The sequence below is a fragment of the Orbicella faveolata genome, unplaced genomic scaffold, assembly GCF_042242905.1.
Source record: "Orbicella faveolata isolate gen_17 unplaced genomic scaffold, um_ofav_v1 contig_26, whole genome shotgun sequence".
Taxonomy (NCBI): Eukaryota; Metazoa; Cnidaria; class Anthozoa; order Scleractinia; family Merulinidae; genus Orbicella; species Orbicella faveolata.
Genome location: NW_028301554.1, coordinates 18845001 through 18860452, shown reverse-complemented (window position 1 = coordinate 18860452; position 15452 = coordinate 18845001). Strand labels below are relative to the sequence as shown.

The window sequence follows — 15452 nt, the reverse complement described above, 5'->3', positions numbered from 1 at the left end:
AAAGTCAAGAAATTTCGGACAAAAGTTTCAAAATTTTTAAATAACCTTGCATTAGTTAGAGAGTGTTTTTGTAATGCATTGTTGAATCTTTTTCAAACAAACGAGAAAATTGACTTTGCAATTGTGATCCGTAATTTTATAGGTCTTTGCCTATTGGTTAGAAGCCAATAGAGAGGGCTTAAAGCAAGTTAAGACATGGCTAGATGGGTATTGTATGGTCAGCCAGGTTTGATGTCCTTTCTGAAAAGGTGTTTTCACTGCTGACTTAGTTTAAACGGAAAAATGGAAGATTGTACAAAAAAAGATATATTCAGTACGACACAAGAATAGAAAAAAAAAAATCGGAGTGGCCTGGGGGGGGGGGGGGGGGAGAACGCCTCCCACATAAAAAAAGACGGGGGTGCTCGTCGGAAGTTTTGAAAATAGCCCCTAAGAGGTACCAAGATCCTGTTTTGTGGGCGTGGTTTGAAATTTATTTCACCTCTTAGAGGTAGCAGTTCTAAAACAACACATTATCTACTGTCATATTTTTTTCAGCTCAATAACCTCAAAGGTATCCACAAAAGCCCCCGCTGTGGAACTTTTGAGGCTGAGCACATTAGGAGGTACCAAAACCGCTCTTTTAACCTCTAAAAGTTACGACACCACCCTCGTCCTTTTTACATGGGAGTCCCCCCAGGATTTATAATCGGGATGAAGACTTACGTAGTATTGACTTCTCCGCTGTACCACGATTACGCCATTAACGACGACATGCAGTGATGTTCATTAACTTGTTTCCCTTTGGTGGGCCTTGGATTTGACGTCACATCAGTGATTTCTATAATATGGACAGTTTGTTCTGTCTCCTCATTATTAGAGAGGTTCCACTGTATTTAACTCGTCTTGGGGTATTAGGTGTATAATGCAAGGGGAGAAACTTAACGCGGATTAGAATTTTCATTCCCAATGACAGGTTGTAGTTCGGGCGTCGTGAAAATCCTTGAAACGGAGATGGGGGAATCTTTTTTTTTGGGGGGGGGGGCCGGGGAAGGGGGGAGGAATCTGTTGTTTTTCCCCCGAATGACTATGATAGCGTAGCGTGCGCGGCTGATGAGATTTCGCGCGCGACTGCTTGTTTCGGCGGCGGAGCGGCGAGGGAATTGTTAGATAATGTTTTTAGCATTAGTCTATGTCGTTATTGTCTTTTGGTTGCGCGAACAATCCGCCAGTTACGCAGGCTATAATTACATTTAGTATCACCCAACTAGTGGACTAATGCAAATCCTGCATTTTAATTTGCTACCTTACTAGAGGACTATTAGTAATAGTCCTCGAGATGCGAAATCGAGCGTGAAGCTTTCTTTTGTTTTATTCCCAAATAAAATTTCTTCAACTTGCATTTGCTAACTTTATTATTGCGTTTTCTGTCCGACTAGTTGGGTGATACTAAAACAATCAGACCCTTCGCCCTCGAGGGCCACGGGTCAATAGCCCATTCGACTTCGCCTCATGGGCTATTGACCCGTAGCCCTTACGGGCTACGGGTCTAATTGTTAAGTATGACTAAACTTCGTAAACGCAAGATAAAGGACTACTAAGTAAATAAGTTCCTCTTATACTGTACTAAACAGACTTTTTCGGTAACTTACACTATGTCGGTAACTTATACTACTCGTTAGAGTTATTGGTCGAGAGTTTGATTCCATTACCACTGATGTTTAAGCTGTGCGGTTGATTTACTACTGACAACTCAATGATATGCAAGGAAACAGTAAGCACTGAAGGACATCACAAGCATAATCCACTTACAAACTAAAGTTCCAACGCCACTGCATGAGCAGGGCATTTGATATGGAGTTTTACTGTCATTAAACGGCTTCCAACTGTGCCACAAAAAAGAAAATACTTTTGAACAGTTTCCATATGATGCCAGGTACGTGGGACCTCTGACTGGCTTAGCGTCCTCCGGTGAATACATGCTGCTGTCTGTGCGCCCGCCGTACGCACAGCGGTCGAAGTTCAGAAAGTAGATCGGTGAATCTAGAATGCAAGAACATGACAAATTAGCCTGGTGACAGGGACCACTGTTTTCTAATATCGCTCGACCAACTGTAGCCCAGAAAATTCATTTGCTATGGCACAGATCGGCGGGAAGTCTCGCTAAAACTCACCAATCAATTTCGGGCCTCTGGCCTTTCGCTAAATGGCGCATAAGACTTTTTTCAATTCAACTTGCTGCAGGAAATTCACCCCAGCGTTCCATTCAATGAAACGTTTTTGTTTTGTGAAACCCATCATGCAGAACCTAAAATTGCCCCAAAATAACTTACGCAAGACTGGAAAGGAGTCTTTCTAAATTAAGAATTACAACAAACATGTATTCAATATCAATAGTTATCAATTACCCACCCGGCAAAACTGCAAAATCTCAAAATGAAACCCGCAAACATGTTTGCTTCCATTAAAATCTTTTCCAAGGTTTAATAGAAGCAATAGCTGGCGAAGATCTCGCGGCAGAGTCAATCTCGCCTCTCCTAGTACCCAGTTGAATTTACTCTCCAAGAGAAAGGGTTACATACCTGTCATACCTGCGTTTTCAAATGTCATTGGTTTTCTTTCTCCTGCTGGTATCTTACTCAAAAGATTCTTGAAGTGGAAAGGTATAAAACGGACGTTTATGTCCTGTAAACATAATGAGAATAAACGGTTAACATTCCCATTCTCAACACGACACTTTAACGTACCACAACAACACACATTTCATTTCTAAGTACATCTGTGAATACGCAGTGAAATTGCCGATGGCAACGAAATCACTTAGTTTATCAAGTAGGATCAATAAGGAATATTTTTGAGTCAGGCCTACTAGTCGCTTGTACTGTTTGTTTTCATTTGGAGAATAAACTGCATTATAATCGTTATCGTTATTGTTATAATTATTACATTCTAGTGTTTCAGACTCTCATATTAAGTTATAAAAGGACGAAAGAGAAAGGAAAATAAGAGATAGGACTAACAAGATCTTGCTATCGTCCTTCCATGTTTTCTCTGTTTGGTCCATTCTACCACGGTCTAAGCCAGACTTGACCAAGCTAATTATTTTACATGTAAACAGTTAAATGAGTGGGCCAGTGGTTCGAATGGTTGATAACGTGTGAATCGTCACCCAACAAAATGTTGTCTTTTGCACGGTCAAAGTCAATGTTCCACCCTTATTATAAGTTGCTCTGTACAACACAGTCGAACCTCGATCATGACATACGCGGCTTATTGTGTAAGTAAGGTGAAACACAGCAGAAACACTCGCTGTAAGGTAGGGTAAGGTAAATTTATTTTGAGTCGTAAACGTGTGGAGTGGTTGCCCAATCTCCCGACCCGGGGGCTTATGACAAAACGCACGACTATCTATTCTGTGCAAAGCAATTTAACGTGAAGAAAGCAACGCACCTCGTAGCTTGAAGAATAATTACACGTCATTTTGGGTTGTTCACTGCTGGACCCAGTGTGGCACAAGAAATATCGCCAGCGCGTTCCTGGCGTGAGCACTTCGTACAAAAGGAATCCCAGGAGTCCAAGAAAAATAATAAGTCCAGTGATGAGAAAGAACATTCCTGAAAAAGAATAAAAGAGAATTTTAACAAAACGTCTTGTCTCCCATTAAGTCCTCAGGAAAAAAAATACTCATTGTTTGAATAGGGAAGCTCGTCAGATGCATCTTGTCGTGTCCCTAGTAGCCTCCTATAAGCAGACGCTCGTAGGGCTCGTCACGCAATCTTGAACATCTGCGTAAATGGCTATGTCCCTAGCTAACTGGCCCTGAATTAGTTTTATTTTTTTTCTGGCTGGGGACAAGACAATTGGTTCAGGTGCCGTACGATTCATCAACCTCTGGTATGTGGCTAAGTGTCCTCACTAGAGGCTGCAAGGTGACAATACATATTTGCTGCCCGCTTAAAGCAAGTGAGAGCTGAAGTATATCGCAAAATAAGTAAGATGAATAGCTATTGTCAGAGTATGACTATTGCACTATTTCTGTTTTTGGAATAGTATTCACGATCTAAAAAGATGACTGCGGAGGAGAGGGGACGTCTCTCTAGGCTACGAAACTGCGTCTTGATAAAGTTTTGTTATATATATTACTCTTTTTGCAAAATAAACACAAATCAGACTTACGCCGGCAGGTTCTCTTGTTAGACTTGCCTATGGCTACCTTGATGTCCATGTCAATGTTTTCCATGATGTTTTCCACTTCGTTGGATAGTTGACGACTGTTGATCCCCAACACGATGCACACGAAACTCTTCACCAAGTTGACCTCGTCATGGTAACGAGACCGGCATGTTTCCATAGCCATGCCAAGTAGCGTGTGGTTCCTAACGATGAACGCCCCTAGAGGAAGATGGGATTCTGGGACGCCTGTGCCTGGGTTGTCCGTGGACGCGTAGATGCGTTCACCAGTCTGAACTGATCCCACGATCTGTACTTTCACCATTCCAATAACACAAACGATGTCCGTTTGTCCTGTTAATAAACACATGTCCATTCAATCAGCCGAAAACTTGGAAAAAGAGCCTGCTCGCAGCCTATGATAACTGATGCAAAATTCTGTTGACAGAATCGCCATTCAGCGATGGACCATCCCTCTTATAACAGAACTTCTTGTTCAATGATCCCTGCCCTTAGCTTATAGTCCATGCACCGCTTATGGTAAATGACTCACGTCCTGGCGTTCCATCCTTACTAAAGTCACTGCCGTCTTCTATGCATGTTATAAAATGACATGGAAAATGGTGATAGTAGTTGATGATATAATGCAAGCATTTTTCTGGAGGAAACTTGATGAAGAGGAAAATTTGCGAGTTTTGTATCATTCAATAATATTTATAGCACTATTGCTTCACTACAGTAAAAGTACACATAAAATGTAAATATAACAACTCGACAATACTCTCTACCAGAAGCAGAAAAGCGCCAACCTTTGTCACTCTCTGACGGCGCATGCGCCTCCACATACGCAGATCTGCTTATTACCCCAGCCATGACGGCCTGGGATACATTTTCATTGCTCAGTGGTTCAATGGTGGCCACTCCTTCGTCGTCGGCAAAAAAACCCACCACCACTCCCTCGTCCAGGGTTTGGTACAGATCAGGGTTAGTGAGTCGCAAGTGATAAGCGATGTCACCTCTTGGTGTCTGCATCATACAGCTGAATGTCAGACAGTCAATGTTTGCTTGCTGAGCTTTTAAGTGATTGACAACAAGCTCATCGAGGTGTGTTTCACCTTGATAAAGAAAAACTGGTTAAAACGTTTGTTGTAAGAGGAAAGACACATCTCAAACTCATTAATAATTCATCAAGGTTAAACAAAGGAAATCAAGAACGTGACGGTGTGTGGATATCTGATCTTAATTAGCATAGATTTTTACGATTTTATCTCTCCGTTTTCTCCTTTATTTTAGTTTCGATTGAGAAGATACATCAAACACTCAAAACAGTGTTTGAACACATTTACAAAAACCTCAAAGTTCGTCAAAAATACTCCACTGCGCGTCGTATTTTCAACTTTCTTTTCAGTGTTTGGAAATGTGGTCAAACAAACACGATCTTTCGTGTTTGATATATTACTAGAATTCCAAATTTTGCAAGGGGGGCGTCACATAATATGCTGATGAACACCTTAGGAAGGAATAACGAAGAACATGTATTAAATAATCATCCAAACTAAGCGATTAAGGATAAAAGTTCTTTCGGACCATCATCGATATATACGATTTCTGTTGTGGTTTGAGTTATAGTGGGTAATGGAAATGTGTAGAAGTGGCATTAACTTAGAATGAAATGCACCTTCTGAACTCAAGGGAGAGTTTCTGGAGCCCATGGAACTCGGCGATAATGGCGACCTTGCCTCTGTAAAGAAAAAAAAAAACGAAAAACATCACTCAATTGACGCTTTTGAAAATTAGGTGATCCGAATGAACATGACACGTGACTGTGTACATCACATAAGGATTTCTTTAGCGTACCTGTAGAGTCTGCCTCGTTTTGTAACGGAGCGTACTTTACGGCTTGTTTGCCACGGTTCCATCTCAAAGAGCTGGTCGGCAACGTGTTGGACCTCTTGCGTTTCTCTTTGAAATAATTGCCAGGTTCTGTGGAGTAATAAAGGTATCTTGGTTGAGGCGCCCTTGAGATGGCTTCGTAACCCCTTAAAATACATGAAACCTCAAAATGGGGTAAAATTCAGGTGGTCAATTTCTGTGTACAGCTTTCTATCTCTTTTTTGAAAATCAATGTACTATGGCAAGTGGCAAGTGGCAAGTGGCAAGTGATTTACTCTTCTGGTCCAAGTCGTTCGAAGGCTGGTTAACTCTATCCACCGGATAAATTGCTCTTCAGTGGATAAGTGTCAACAAAACAAACCACGCTATCCGCTGGAGCGTTATCCACCTTTCGAACAACCCCGGCCAGAATTGCAAAGATGTTTTGCAATTTTAATCCAAAGCTAGCACAAATTTACAAAAATCTGACCCTGTTAAAACCCGATGCTCTATCCCTTGCCTGGCGTCTTGAAATGTTCTGCATTTGTCCACAAACGACAAGACCATGTGACAAACTAAGCTACCGCAGAAAGCTTACTCTGATAGCCCCTTTGCACAACCCGGTCACATGGTAAAAATCAGACATGCTGGGACGCATGTTACACAGCGGGACATCCAAAACAAAGCAACTCGCGCCAGTCCACCTTGACCTGCCTTTGTTTTTGGAAGTTCCACTGTGCAACTTGCGTCCCAGCATGTCTGATTTTGTACCATGTATCATCATCATTATCATAATTATCATCATTATCATCATTATCATCATCATTATCATCATCATTGTGGTCGTCGTCATTACCATCGTCATCAGTAAACAATCTTTATTCATTCAAACACGATAAAACTTACTTCAAAGTATGAACCACACTGCGTGAGCTGTTTTATTCATCGATCTCAAAGATTTAAGTGATTATTCAAAATGGCGTACCTATTTGTTCTTCACTCAATCGCTTTGTCTTTATCAAGAAAGGCTTTGACTTGATTTGATCACTGACGTTGTTATCAGTGAACACGATCTGAACCAACAGTTCAAACAAGTTTCTCTCTTGGGTGTGAACTTTTGCCAGTTTGTACACTGGTCTTTCTGATCCATCCATCTTGTATACGGAGTCCAGATCCACTTGGTACTCTAACTGTATGGTAGAGATCAGAATTTAATATCATGATCAATATCCCAACTCTCTCAAACAACGGCAAAAGAATATTAAATTAGTATTGCACAAAAATGGTCTTTTTTTTTCTCCAAGAAGGTTGTGAGAAAATTTCACTGACCAAGCCTTGACTTCAAAACTGCTCGTTTCAGTTCTTATATAGTTCAATGGTTCATAACAAGTTGCCTAGTATAAAGTTGAAGAGGGATGTTTGTAATAGGTATAATCACGAAAGCACTAATACAGGTAATTGATGGAATTAGCTATAATCTGAACATCAGGTAAGTTGTCCCGGCAAGGGAAAAAAACCCTAAATATTAGCAAGCTTCATGTATAACTGAGCGACTAATTTGTGTTGCGATGACGGTCAGGCTGTTTATGTACTTGATCAGTTCTACTTACATTTCCGCTATCCTTAAGCTTCCTCAGGAAAACAACTTCAATCGACACCATGCCATTTTCATCCTTTTCTAGCTTGGCTGCGTTTTCTTCTCTTTGGACCCAAGCTTTGACGCTCTTCACCTGGCGTTCAGATCGAACTAGGAACTTCACCTTTCCGTTAATGATTCGCTGCCGTGCTTGTTTGTCTTTCCGACTCTGCTGCTTCTCAAAGACGCGATTTTCCAGGTCACAAAACTTCACTTCCAGATCTGGGATATGATAGCGATCAATATCGATTTCCGTCCCAGCATCGAAGGGGTTGATCCCAGCCAGGTCAATGGACACACCCTGCTGTGGACAACCGTCAATGTCACCAATGCTTTGCGTAACGCCATAAGAAGGGGTATAATCACTTCCGCCAGTCACCAAGTTTGATGATGTTATGATGCCAGCGCCAGTGACGATCGTGTGCTGGCTTTGACGAAACTGTCCGTTTATTGAGGGTGTCACCAAAAAGCTCGGATCATTCGGGGTCATGCCGACAGCGGCCGAGGTATCTCCGACAGGCACCGAAGATGCATGCCACATACCAGACGAGGAATTCTGGCTTGTTAAGGTCGAACTTCCCGGAAACTCTTGCCCCCTTGTTATCACCTCTAAGATCCTGCCCATTTGATCTGGAGACATGGATAACTGGGTGCTTTGCTCAAGGCTCTCCACTTGGAAATTGCCGCCTGTCGCGTTTTCGGTAAGACTACTAAGATATTCTGTTTGTTGCTGAAGAGACGTTGGTTCATCAAGTAATGGAGTGGAAGAATGGGCTGAGAAAGGCATTAAGCTGGGATCACCCGAAAATGAGATATGTTGACCATGCCAAAGGCTTGAACAATGAGCGCCTGTTAAAAACAACAACAAAAAAATAAGATCAACACAAACATGTAACAGTGATCCTCGAGATTCGGAACTGAAGTGAAAACAACATGCCAGTAGATATTGTTTCATCTCGATGAGAAACGTAATATCTCAGCACCCAAGTGCGAAGCTGCAATGTTGGCTCAGAGTCAAAAGCAAACAATTTTCTACTAAAAAAACAGCTTTACTAATAGATTTTAGCGTTCAGTGAGTTGTACTTTGTGAATCTCGAATCAAGATCTATTTTAGTACTTTGTTAAACAGTACGAGATTGATCGAAAGAGTTAAAGAATTCTGCCCCTTCGCACTTTGCTCCGGGTAGTTTGCGTTACTTAGAAAAGGTATTCCCCTGAAGGTTCCTTGGGAGCCCCGGTGAAAAATAATCAGGTCACAAACCTTTGTTAAAAAAAATTTTGTCGGTTCATGTATCGCTGAAAAGACATATATGGTTCGGAAAGAAAGGAAAACAGTTTGTCACTAGCGGCGCTGTAACTGAAGCCAGAAATATCCAATCATGATCAAGGAAGTTAATATAGTGAAACTCATGAGATGTTAATGCTTCTTCAGAGAAAAGGTTACTAAACTACTAATTTTCATCGTGGGTTTCGAACCTCCTACGACCACTCATAACATCATGGTCTCTTCTTTATATTTTCGAGGCGTTTCAATCCCCTAAAAACTGCAAACATTAAGGGGAAAGAAAATCGTTCCTTTAACTTATCCGGTTAGAGCATATATCTGACCATCAGCGTAGAAATGAACAGCGTTACACTATGCATTTTGTGTCATAACTTAGAACAGAGTCAGTCAAGATATATTCTTATCTTTTTACCAATTCTCGAATGATGAGATAGAAGAACGGATGTCGTGAGATCAGTCAAGACGTGAAATTGAATGACATTTTCAAGCTAAACTATTTAGTTCACGATGATTTGGTTTACACTGTTAAGTGGCCTAAGGCCTAAAGCAACATAACCTATTGGAGTTAACTTGAAAACAATTTCTCCGTCGACCTTAGTAGACTGACAAAATATGGCAAACACTGTAGAAACTACAAAATCCATCCCAGGCAGTCGGTTTCAGTGAACACTAGAGAATTCCGTAGTCCTTTCACGGACCAATGCTACACCTTTTCCTTGAGCTAAAGAGACACTAGAACCGACAAAAAGGAAGGAAGCTGAGGTATAAGGTGCTTCTATTTAGTTCGACCTAGAATCCGCTTTCCTTACCGTTGTTTTGACATGAAGGAAGCAGTCTCTCTCGTAGATTACTCATCTAGCCTGTAACTGATATCGCGCTTTCAACTGTACTGATGAACCAAGCGACAGCTGTTCAGTTCTCTATGCACCAATTCGAGTCACGTTCATTTATCTGCGCTTCCACAACGTATGTATACTTATGCCTAGAATAAAAATAATGTTCTTATATAACAGTGGGTTTTTCCCGCGATGTGAAACACTAGATTGACCGAAGTGACTGATACGGAAATGCTGACGACTTGTGACGTCACGAGAAAGCTGAAAAGGCAAGAGAGTAACAGAAAAGGCAGATTCTGAGTGCTGCTGTCACAGAGAGCTAATCGATTTTACACGTACAGTTTTCTCTGGTTCACTCAAAGGCACAACACGATCAAATGGTTCATCTCAGTCTGATGTAGTGAAAAATGTTGTTCGACGACGAAGTGGAAGTAAAACTTACCATATTTGGTACTTTTCAATTTAAAACAAAAAAATTGGTAATACCTTAACTTTCTTCCAGTTCCGTGATGAAATATCATCAGGCAAAGGAATTATGGGATCCTCTCTCTTTTAAATTTCCCCATCATCATTTTCCACGCCCTAGACTGAAATTAAATGATACTTTGTTGATTCTTCCAAAAACCGAGTTCAGTAACTAATGTTCTTTACTCATTTAAAACATTCCCATTGGTTAGGCCTAGCTCACACAAGCGACATAACTACATAATCACATATTTCGGTACTGTGGTTATCGACATAAAGACATCAGGAAAAGATCAGTTTTTTTCCCTGATTTCGTTATTTTCATGCTGTTATGTTGTTATTATGTCGTTATGTCAGGATGTTCGTACTGCAAACATAACGACATAAAGTCCTTCTTATGTCGTTATGTCGTTAGTGTGAACTAGGTTTTACTAAGGCACCGTTTCTTTTGTAGATTTCGCTAGGTCAAGAGACGGACAGACTAAAACTCACACCAAGTGTGAACAGGTCAGTAATGGAGGCGGAAGTAGAAGAGTTAAAATTCCAACTCCAGTAGAACTAGCAGCCAGAGCGGGATATTGAGCTTTCTGTTTAGATTCTTTCGGAAAGTATGTGTCATTTAAGTGAGCTTCGGCATTTTACATCCTAATAGTCCATCTGAAGTAAGACTCGTAAGATCTGTCAGATGGCCAACTTCAACATTATTTGGGTCTTCGTCACGCATTACGTTTTTCACTAAAATGTTGCGTGACTACCCAAACATGAAATTTCAATGGAAAGGGATAAGAATTGAAAGACTGTGAGGGGGTAGCAGGGTGAATATACTTTATATGGCTGGCCTAACCTATAAATTAGTTAAATGCATCCTTATATTTTCAGTTTGTTACTCCTTAGAACTCAGGCAAGCTGTGTAAAACCTATAAAACGTCAAGCAGCGTACGTCAGATCGAGGTCTCAAAGCGTACGTGTTAGCAAAACAGGAAGTTAACGGCCTCGTTTCTGAGCAGGGTGGGGGAAGCCCCTTCTAAGATTGGAATTGGATAACATTGGAATGGAGGCGCGAAGATGAGGCTAATGTTTTAACCTGAAACTGTTGATCTGGCGATAAAGCTCTAAAAATCGTCCGCATTGAATGTGTTATTGAAGGGACACTTTGTTCTTGTCGCTTGTTGACGCCGTGTAAAGTCGTTGCTGAAGACCCGAGTGGAAAATATATGTGCTTGTCGAAACAATCATGGCTGGACAAACAAGAGATCTAGAAGAGCTTAAACAGCCTCTTTTGGCAATGGACACAGAGGATGATTACGGTAAAACTTAACTGTTTATGGTTTATAATCTATACTATTAGGAATGCTCAGCATATGGCTTGATCCATGCAATGTTTTTGATTGCGTCAATCAAGTGTTTAACCTCGAGTATGAATATTCAACAACTGCTAGAGCCTTACAAAGGCGAAATTATGCTAGTAGTTTAAGAGAGAAGTAGAGCAGGAAGAAACAAATATAGAGATATCGATCACGGGGAATTGTTGATGATCAATTTTCGTTTTATCAGTCAGTTTGTATTGACTGATTTAGGTCGTTATTGGTTGCAATGCAGCACAGTCATGCCACAGCATATATTTGTCAATGTCGTAATTCAGTTATGTTCGAAATGTTTTAAATACAGTGGTTCTTCGTCAACTGTTCATTGTTTGCAGCTTCGTACTTCGTACTTTGTAAACTGGAGAATCTTTCGATATCATTCTGCTTATCGATGCTGTATCGCCAAGACTTAAAATGTTCATCGTTAGTTTCCGACCGGAAGTACAATTTGACATGCATCACTGAGGGCCTCTTCATATGAGCCCGGTCAACCGGGCTGGCTCGGTTTCCGAGATCTCTGCCTCGCCACTCTTTCCTTCGTAAGAATGTCGATGGGTTCATATGAGAAGCAGGGCTGGCCCGGTTACCGAGATCTCGGTTTTTGCGACCGATATCTCGGTAACTGGGATGAAAATTTTCCCATATGAACACTCCAGCCCGGGTAACAGGGACGAAACTTTTTAGTCAAAATAGTTTCGCTTTTGCAACATAGCGGCCAAATGGCATAATGTTTGTCTTGCATGTATTTACACTTTAGGAGTATGCGAATTAGCTTTACTAGTAAAGTTACAAGAGTTCACAAAGCTACGACAGCCGCGAACGATACAAGTTTATGTTCCACCATTTTGGTTGTGTTTCTTGGATTTCATCCCGGTTAGCCTGCGTTGCAGCCGGACGTGTCGGAATATACCGGCGGTTTAGACTGTCTGCGACGCAGGCTAATCCCGGTAGGCCGGGCTGGAATTTCCCATATGAAGACTATGAACAGACAATAAAATTCGTCCCGGTAACCAAGCGGGCCCGGCTACCGGGCTCATATGAAGAGGCCCTGAAGTGACTCGGAACCTTGAAAATCTCGGGTGTCGGAAAATTTTCGACCGATGTCGAAAACTCTCAAGGTTAAGTCACGAAGTCTCGTTTTTCTGTGTTTCTCTGTCTATGGGTTTGAAGTCTCAACATCGGATTTTCAAGTCTCGGCGAGTCTCGGAATTTATTTGTTGATATTTGGAGCAATAGATTATTGAGTAAAGGAGTACTATCATTAACATGACTTCGAAAATTCAAAACCCAAGGACATGTTTTCATCAATGGAAAGCTATGTAAGTGCACTGAAGCTATAATTGTATAAAAGGGTTGTTATAATAAGTTATGCATGCACAATGTTGTGGTGTTAAAAGTTGAAAGGTTTGTCGTCATGTCTCAGTTGCAAAAGTCCCAAAAAACTAATCACATTGTGCTCTCCCTTCAACATTTCACTTGTAGACAGTCATAATTTTAGTACTGTTGAGTTTTTTGACCAATGGAGCAAAATCGCCGTACTGCTGGCCCTCTAATAGGGTCAATAAGTCTCCCAGAACTCCATGAAAGTGAAATTATTTGAACTATAGAGTGTGTTCCTTGTCACGCAATAAAAAGTAAAATCAAAAACCATTCAGTGGATAAAGTCAAGAAATTGTGATATTATAGACGATAAATAAAGAAGACAGTTCTCCAAGTTTAAGGTGTGTGCGTTGTCCCAAAGTTGAAGTATCAGTCGAAATGCTCCGCGCAAAATTATTGAGCCTTGTATGGAGCCGCCATGTTGGTGAACCTCCTTGGTCCTCCAATATGCGGCCGGAAAATAGTGTAAATATCTGGAAATTACTTTGGCTATCTAGTCGACTCATTATCTGAACCGAACCAAAAAACATTTACACAAGCACTTTTCCTAATACTTTAACTCTTAAAATGGATAAAAATCACGAGATAAGTGTATATTTTTCGACAAACGCGATGTTAGCTTTATGTCACGCACCGCCGTAACTCCGAAATTCAAAATGCGCTGGTTTCCAAACGAAGGACGCTATTTAGCTGGAAAGTTGTAAACAGGTATAAATTTAGCACCTCTTATGCCGGATGAGGATAAAGCTTTTAGTGGCTCTTTAGTTTTGGATTTGAGAATTTCATGACGTCACGTGAACACACTCTATACACACATGCATGAATGTGAAACGCACCAAACGTCACAACAGTGCATGAGAACTGGGCCAGCGATTGAAGATCCCTGTCCTCGCGACCACGGAATCCAAGCTAAGTGGGCCAAGATATGGGCACATATTTGTTTTGAGTGGCGGCTGTCACTCAAACAGAGTTTCGATCTCTTCTATTTCGCTTTCGAGTGGAATTTTTTTATTCTAGAGATCTGTTTTGTTTATTTTCGTAATGTTATCCGATGTACTGAGATTGGATTAAAGTAAATTGCTGCAATATCTGTGGTGTTTTATCCGACGGAGTTTAATTTTTCTTTTTATATAGTTACATTTCCTGATGGCTTAGTTTACTAAGTGCGCATATTTTTCAACCATACTTTCGAGTTACTGACGTCATTGAGTGGTAAACATCTCACGCTTTCTTATTTTAGAAGAAAATGAACAGAATACGGAAGTAAGACTTGCTGTGGTACCATGCTAAAATCACAAACAAAAAAAAAAACAAATATCATCTCATGGAAACAAATTTCAGAGCAAGGATACGTGATTCACCTACAGTTCTGTATCGGTCTGTGTATACTAACCAAGTCAAGTGCGTTTATATTGTCTTCGTCAGAAAGCGAAAGAACTGAAGTTGCGAATAATTTTATGCGTCGTTGTCGAAGACGTAATGGTCCATAACTAAGTCGGCTGTCATCAGACAAGTATCAAGTAGAGCTGGCTCAGCTTGTAAGTTTTGATCCAGTTAATTATGGCGGCAAAGTTGGGTTACCGAAGGCTTCCTTCTCAACCAGGTACTGCTTCATCTTTCACGGTTTTCGTCTTCAGTGTATAAAATATACTCCTAGATAGTCGAACGAAAATTATATGTTTATTGTTATTGTTATATTTTATTTCATTATATTTTGTTTCGGAAGGGTCGCCAACGCGATCGCTCGCGATGCACCGATTTCACGTTTGGCCGACAGAAAATTGCGGAACGTTAGTAATTTCATTCAAGGTGTACTGATGTTCGGTAAGATGGTAGTCGAGGAGGAAAGCATGTTTTCGTTATTTCTAATAAAGAGCTCTGAACATAGTGAACATTAGATCTAGATATATCGAAAAATCTCAGCTGCTGGTTAGACCGGAAAATACTCAATCACTTGCCCAATCGAATCGCTCATTCATTTCAAGCTAATGATTGATTGGTGTTGGAATTTCTAGTGGAAACCTTGCATTTAAAACTTTGCCTATCAACAACTGTAACAGACGTAAATTTACGATGAGAAGTACGTACTTCTGCCGAGATTCATCCCAAAGCAACTCTCGATATTATTATAATGGTCTACATTGTACTCAGCAAATATCACACGGTAACACCCCCCTTCCTGGGGGGGTACTCCCTTATTATATAGGTATGTGCGGCCCCAAAGGATATGTTTTTTTTAGTTGTTTAGGTCAGAAATAGGGTCAGAAATCGGGTATGGTTTTTGCACTCTACTCTTGCATTGGTTATGTTTTTAGACGAAGCTATCCTATCAACTAAAAGGCTTTTAGAAAATTGGCCCTATGTAAATACGCGCGCTGATTGCTTTAAAATCATGTTTCTATTAGATTATGAGCTCGAGATTTCTATCGCGTGATAGTTGACGAGGACGCAGCCCGAGTCAACTA

The 15452-nt window shown here is 40.8% G+C and overlaps 2 protein-coding genes across 4 annotated transcripts in view; one reads left to right on the top strand and one right to left on the bottom strand.

Moving 5' to 3' along the window:
* Positions 1–450: 450 nt before the first annotated feature.
* On the bottom strand, positions 451–9980 carry LOC110042120 (uncharacterized). 2 transcript variants are annotated; one of them, XM_020747461.2, is made up of 10 exons: positions 9752–9980; positions 7632–8506; positions 7007–7211; positions 6007–6132; positions 5828–5890; positions 4959–5264; positions 4156–4503; positions 3430–3593; positions 2562–2664; positions 451–2022 (listed from the first exon to the last, which is right to left on the bottom strand). In XM_020747461.2, the coding sequence occupies exons 1-10, from the start codon at positions 9795–9797 to the stop codon at positions 1733–1735; spliced, it is 2526 nt and encodes an 841-aa protein (XP_020603120.1). In that variant the 5' UTR covers positions 9798–9980; the 3' UTR covers positions 451–1732. The 2 variants fall into 2 exon arrangements, with proteins under 2 accessions (XP_020603120.1, XP_020603121.1); XM_020747462.2 differs by having other exon boundaries at positions 2571–2664.
* Positions 9981–11254: 1274 nt separating this feature from the next.
* LOC110042140 (uncharacterized) overlaps positions 11255–15452 on the top strand; it is a 16941-nt gene continuing 12743 nt past the window's right edge. Inside the window, exon 1 of one of the 2 annotated variants that reach the window (XM_020747488.2) lies at positions 11255–11550. In XM_020747488.2, the coding sequence (XP_020603147.2) occupies positions 11478–11550 (73 nt within the window). In that variant the 5' untranslated portion in view covers positions 11255–11477. Of the gene's footprint in view, positions 11551–13734; positions 14591–15452 lie in introns of those variants that run through there. The other variant, XM_020747489.2, reaches the window with a different exon arrangement.

What these genes read in the sequence shown, in the direction of transcription:
- LOC110042120 (XM_020747461.2), bottom strand. Translation starts at nt 9,797, where the DNA reads ATGAGTAATCTACGAGAGAGACTGCTTCCTTCATGTCAAAACAACG. An exon ending in GCCGTCAGAGAGTGACAAAG is followed by an intron (nt 4,504 to 4,958) that starts GTTGGCGCTTTT and finishes GTTTATTAACAG; the next exon opens with GACAAACGGACATCGTTTGT. An exon ending in TGAAAACGCAGGTATGACAG is followed by an intron (nt 2,023 to 2,561) that starts GTATGTAACCCT and finishes CTTGCATTCTAG; the next exon opens with ATTCACCGATCTACTTTCTG.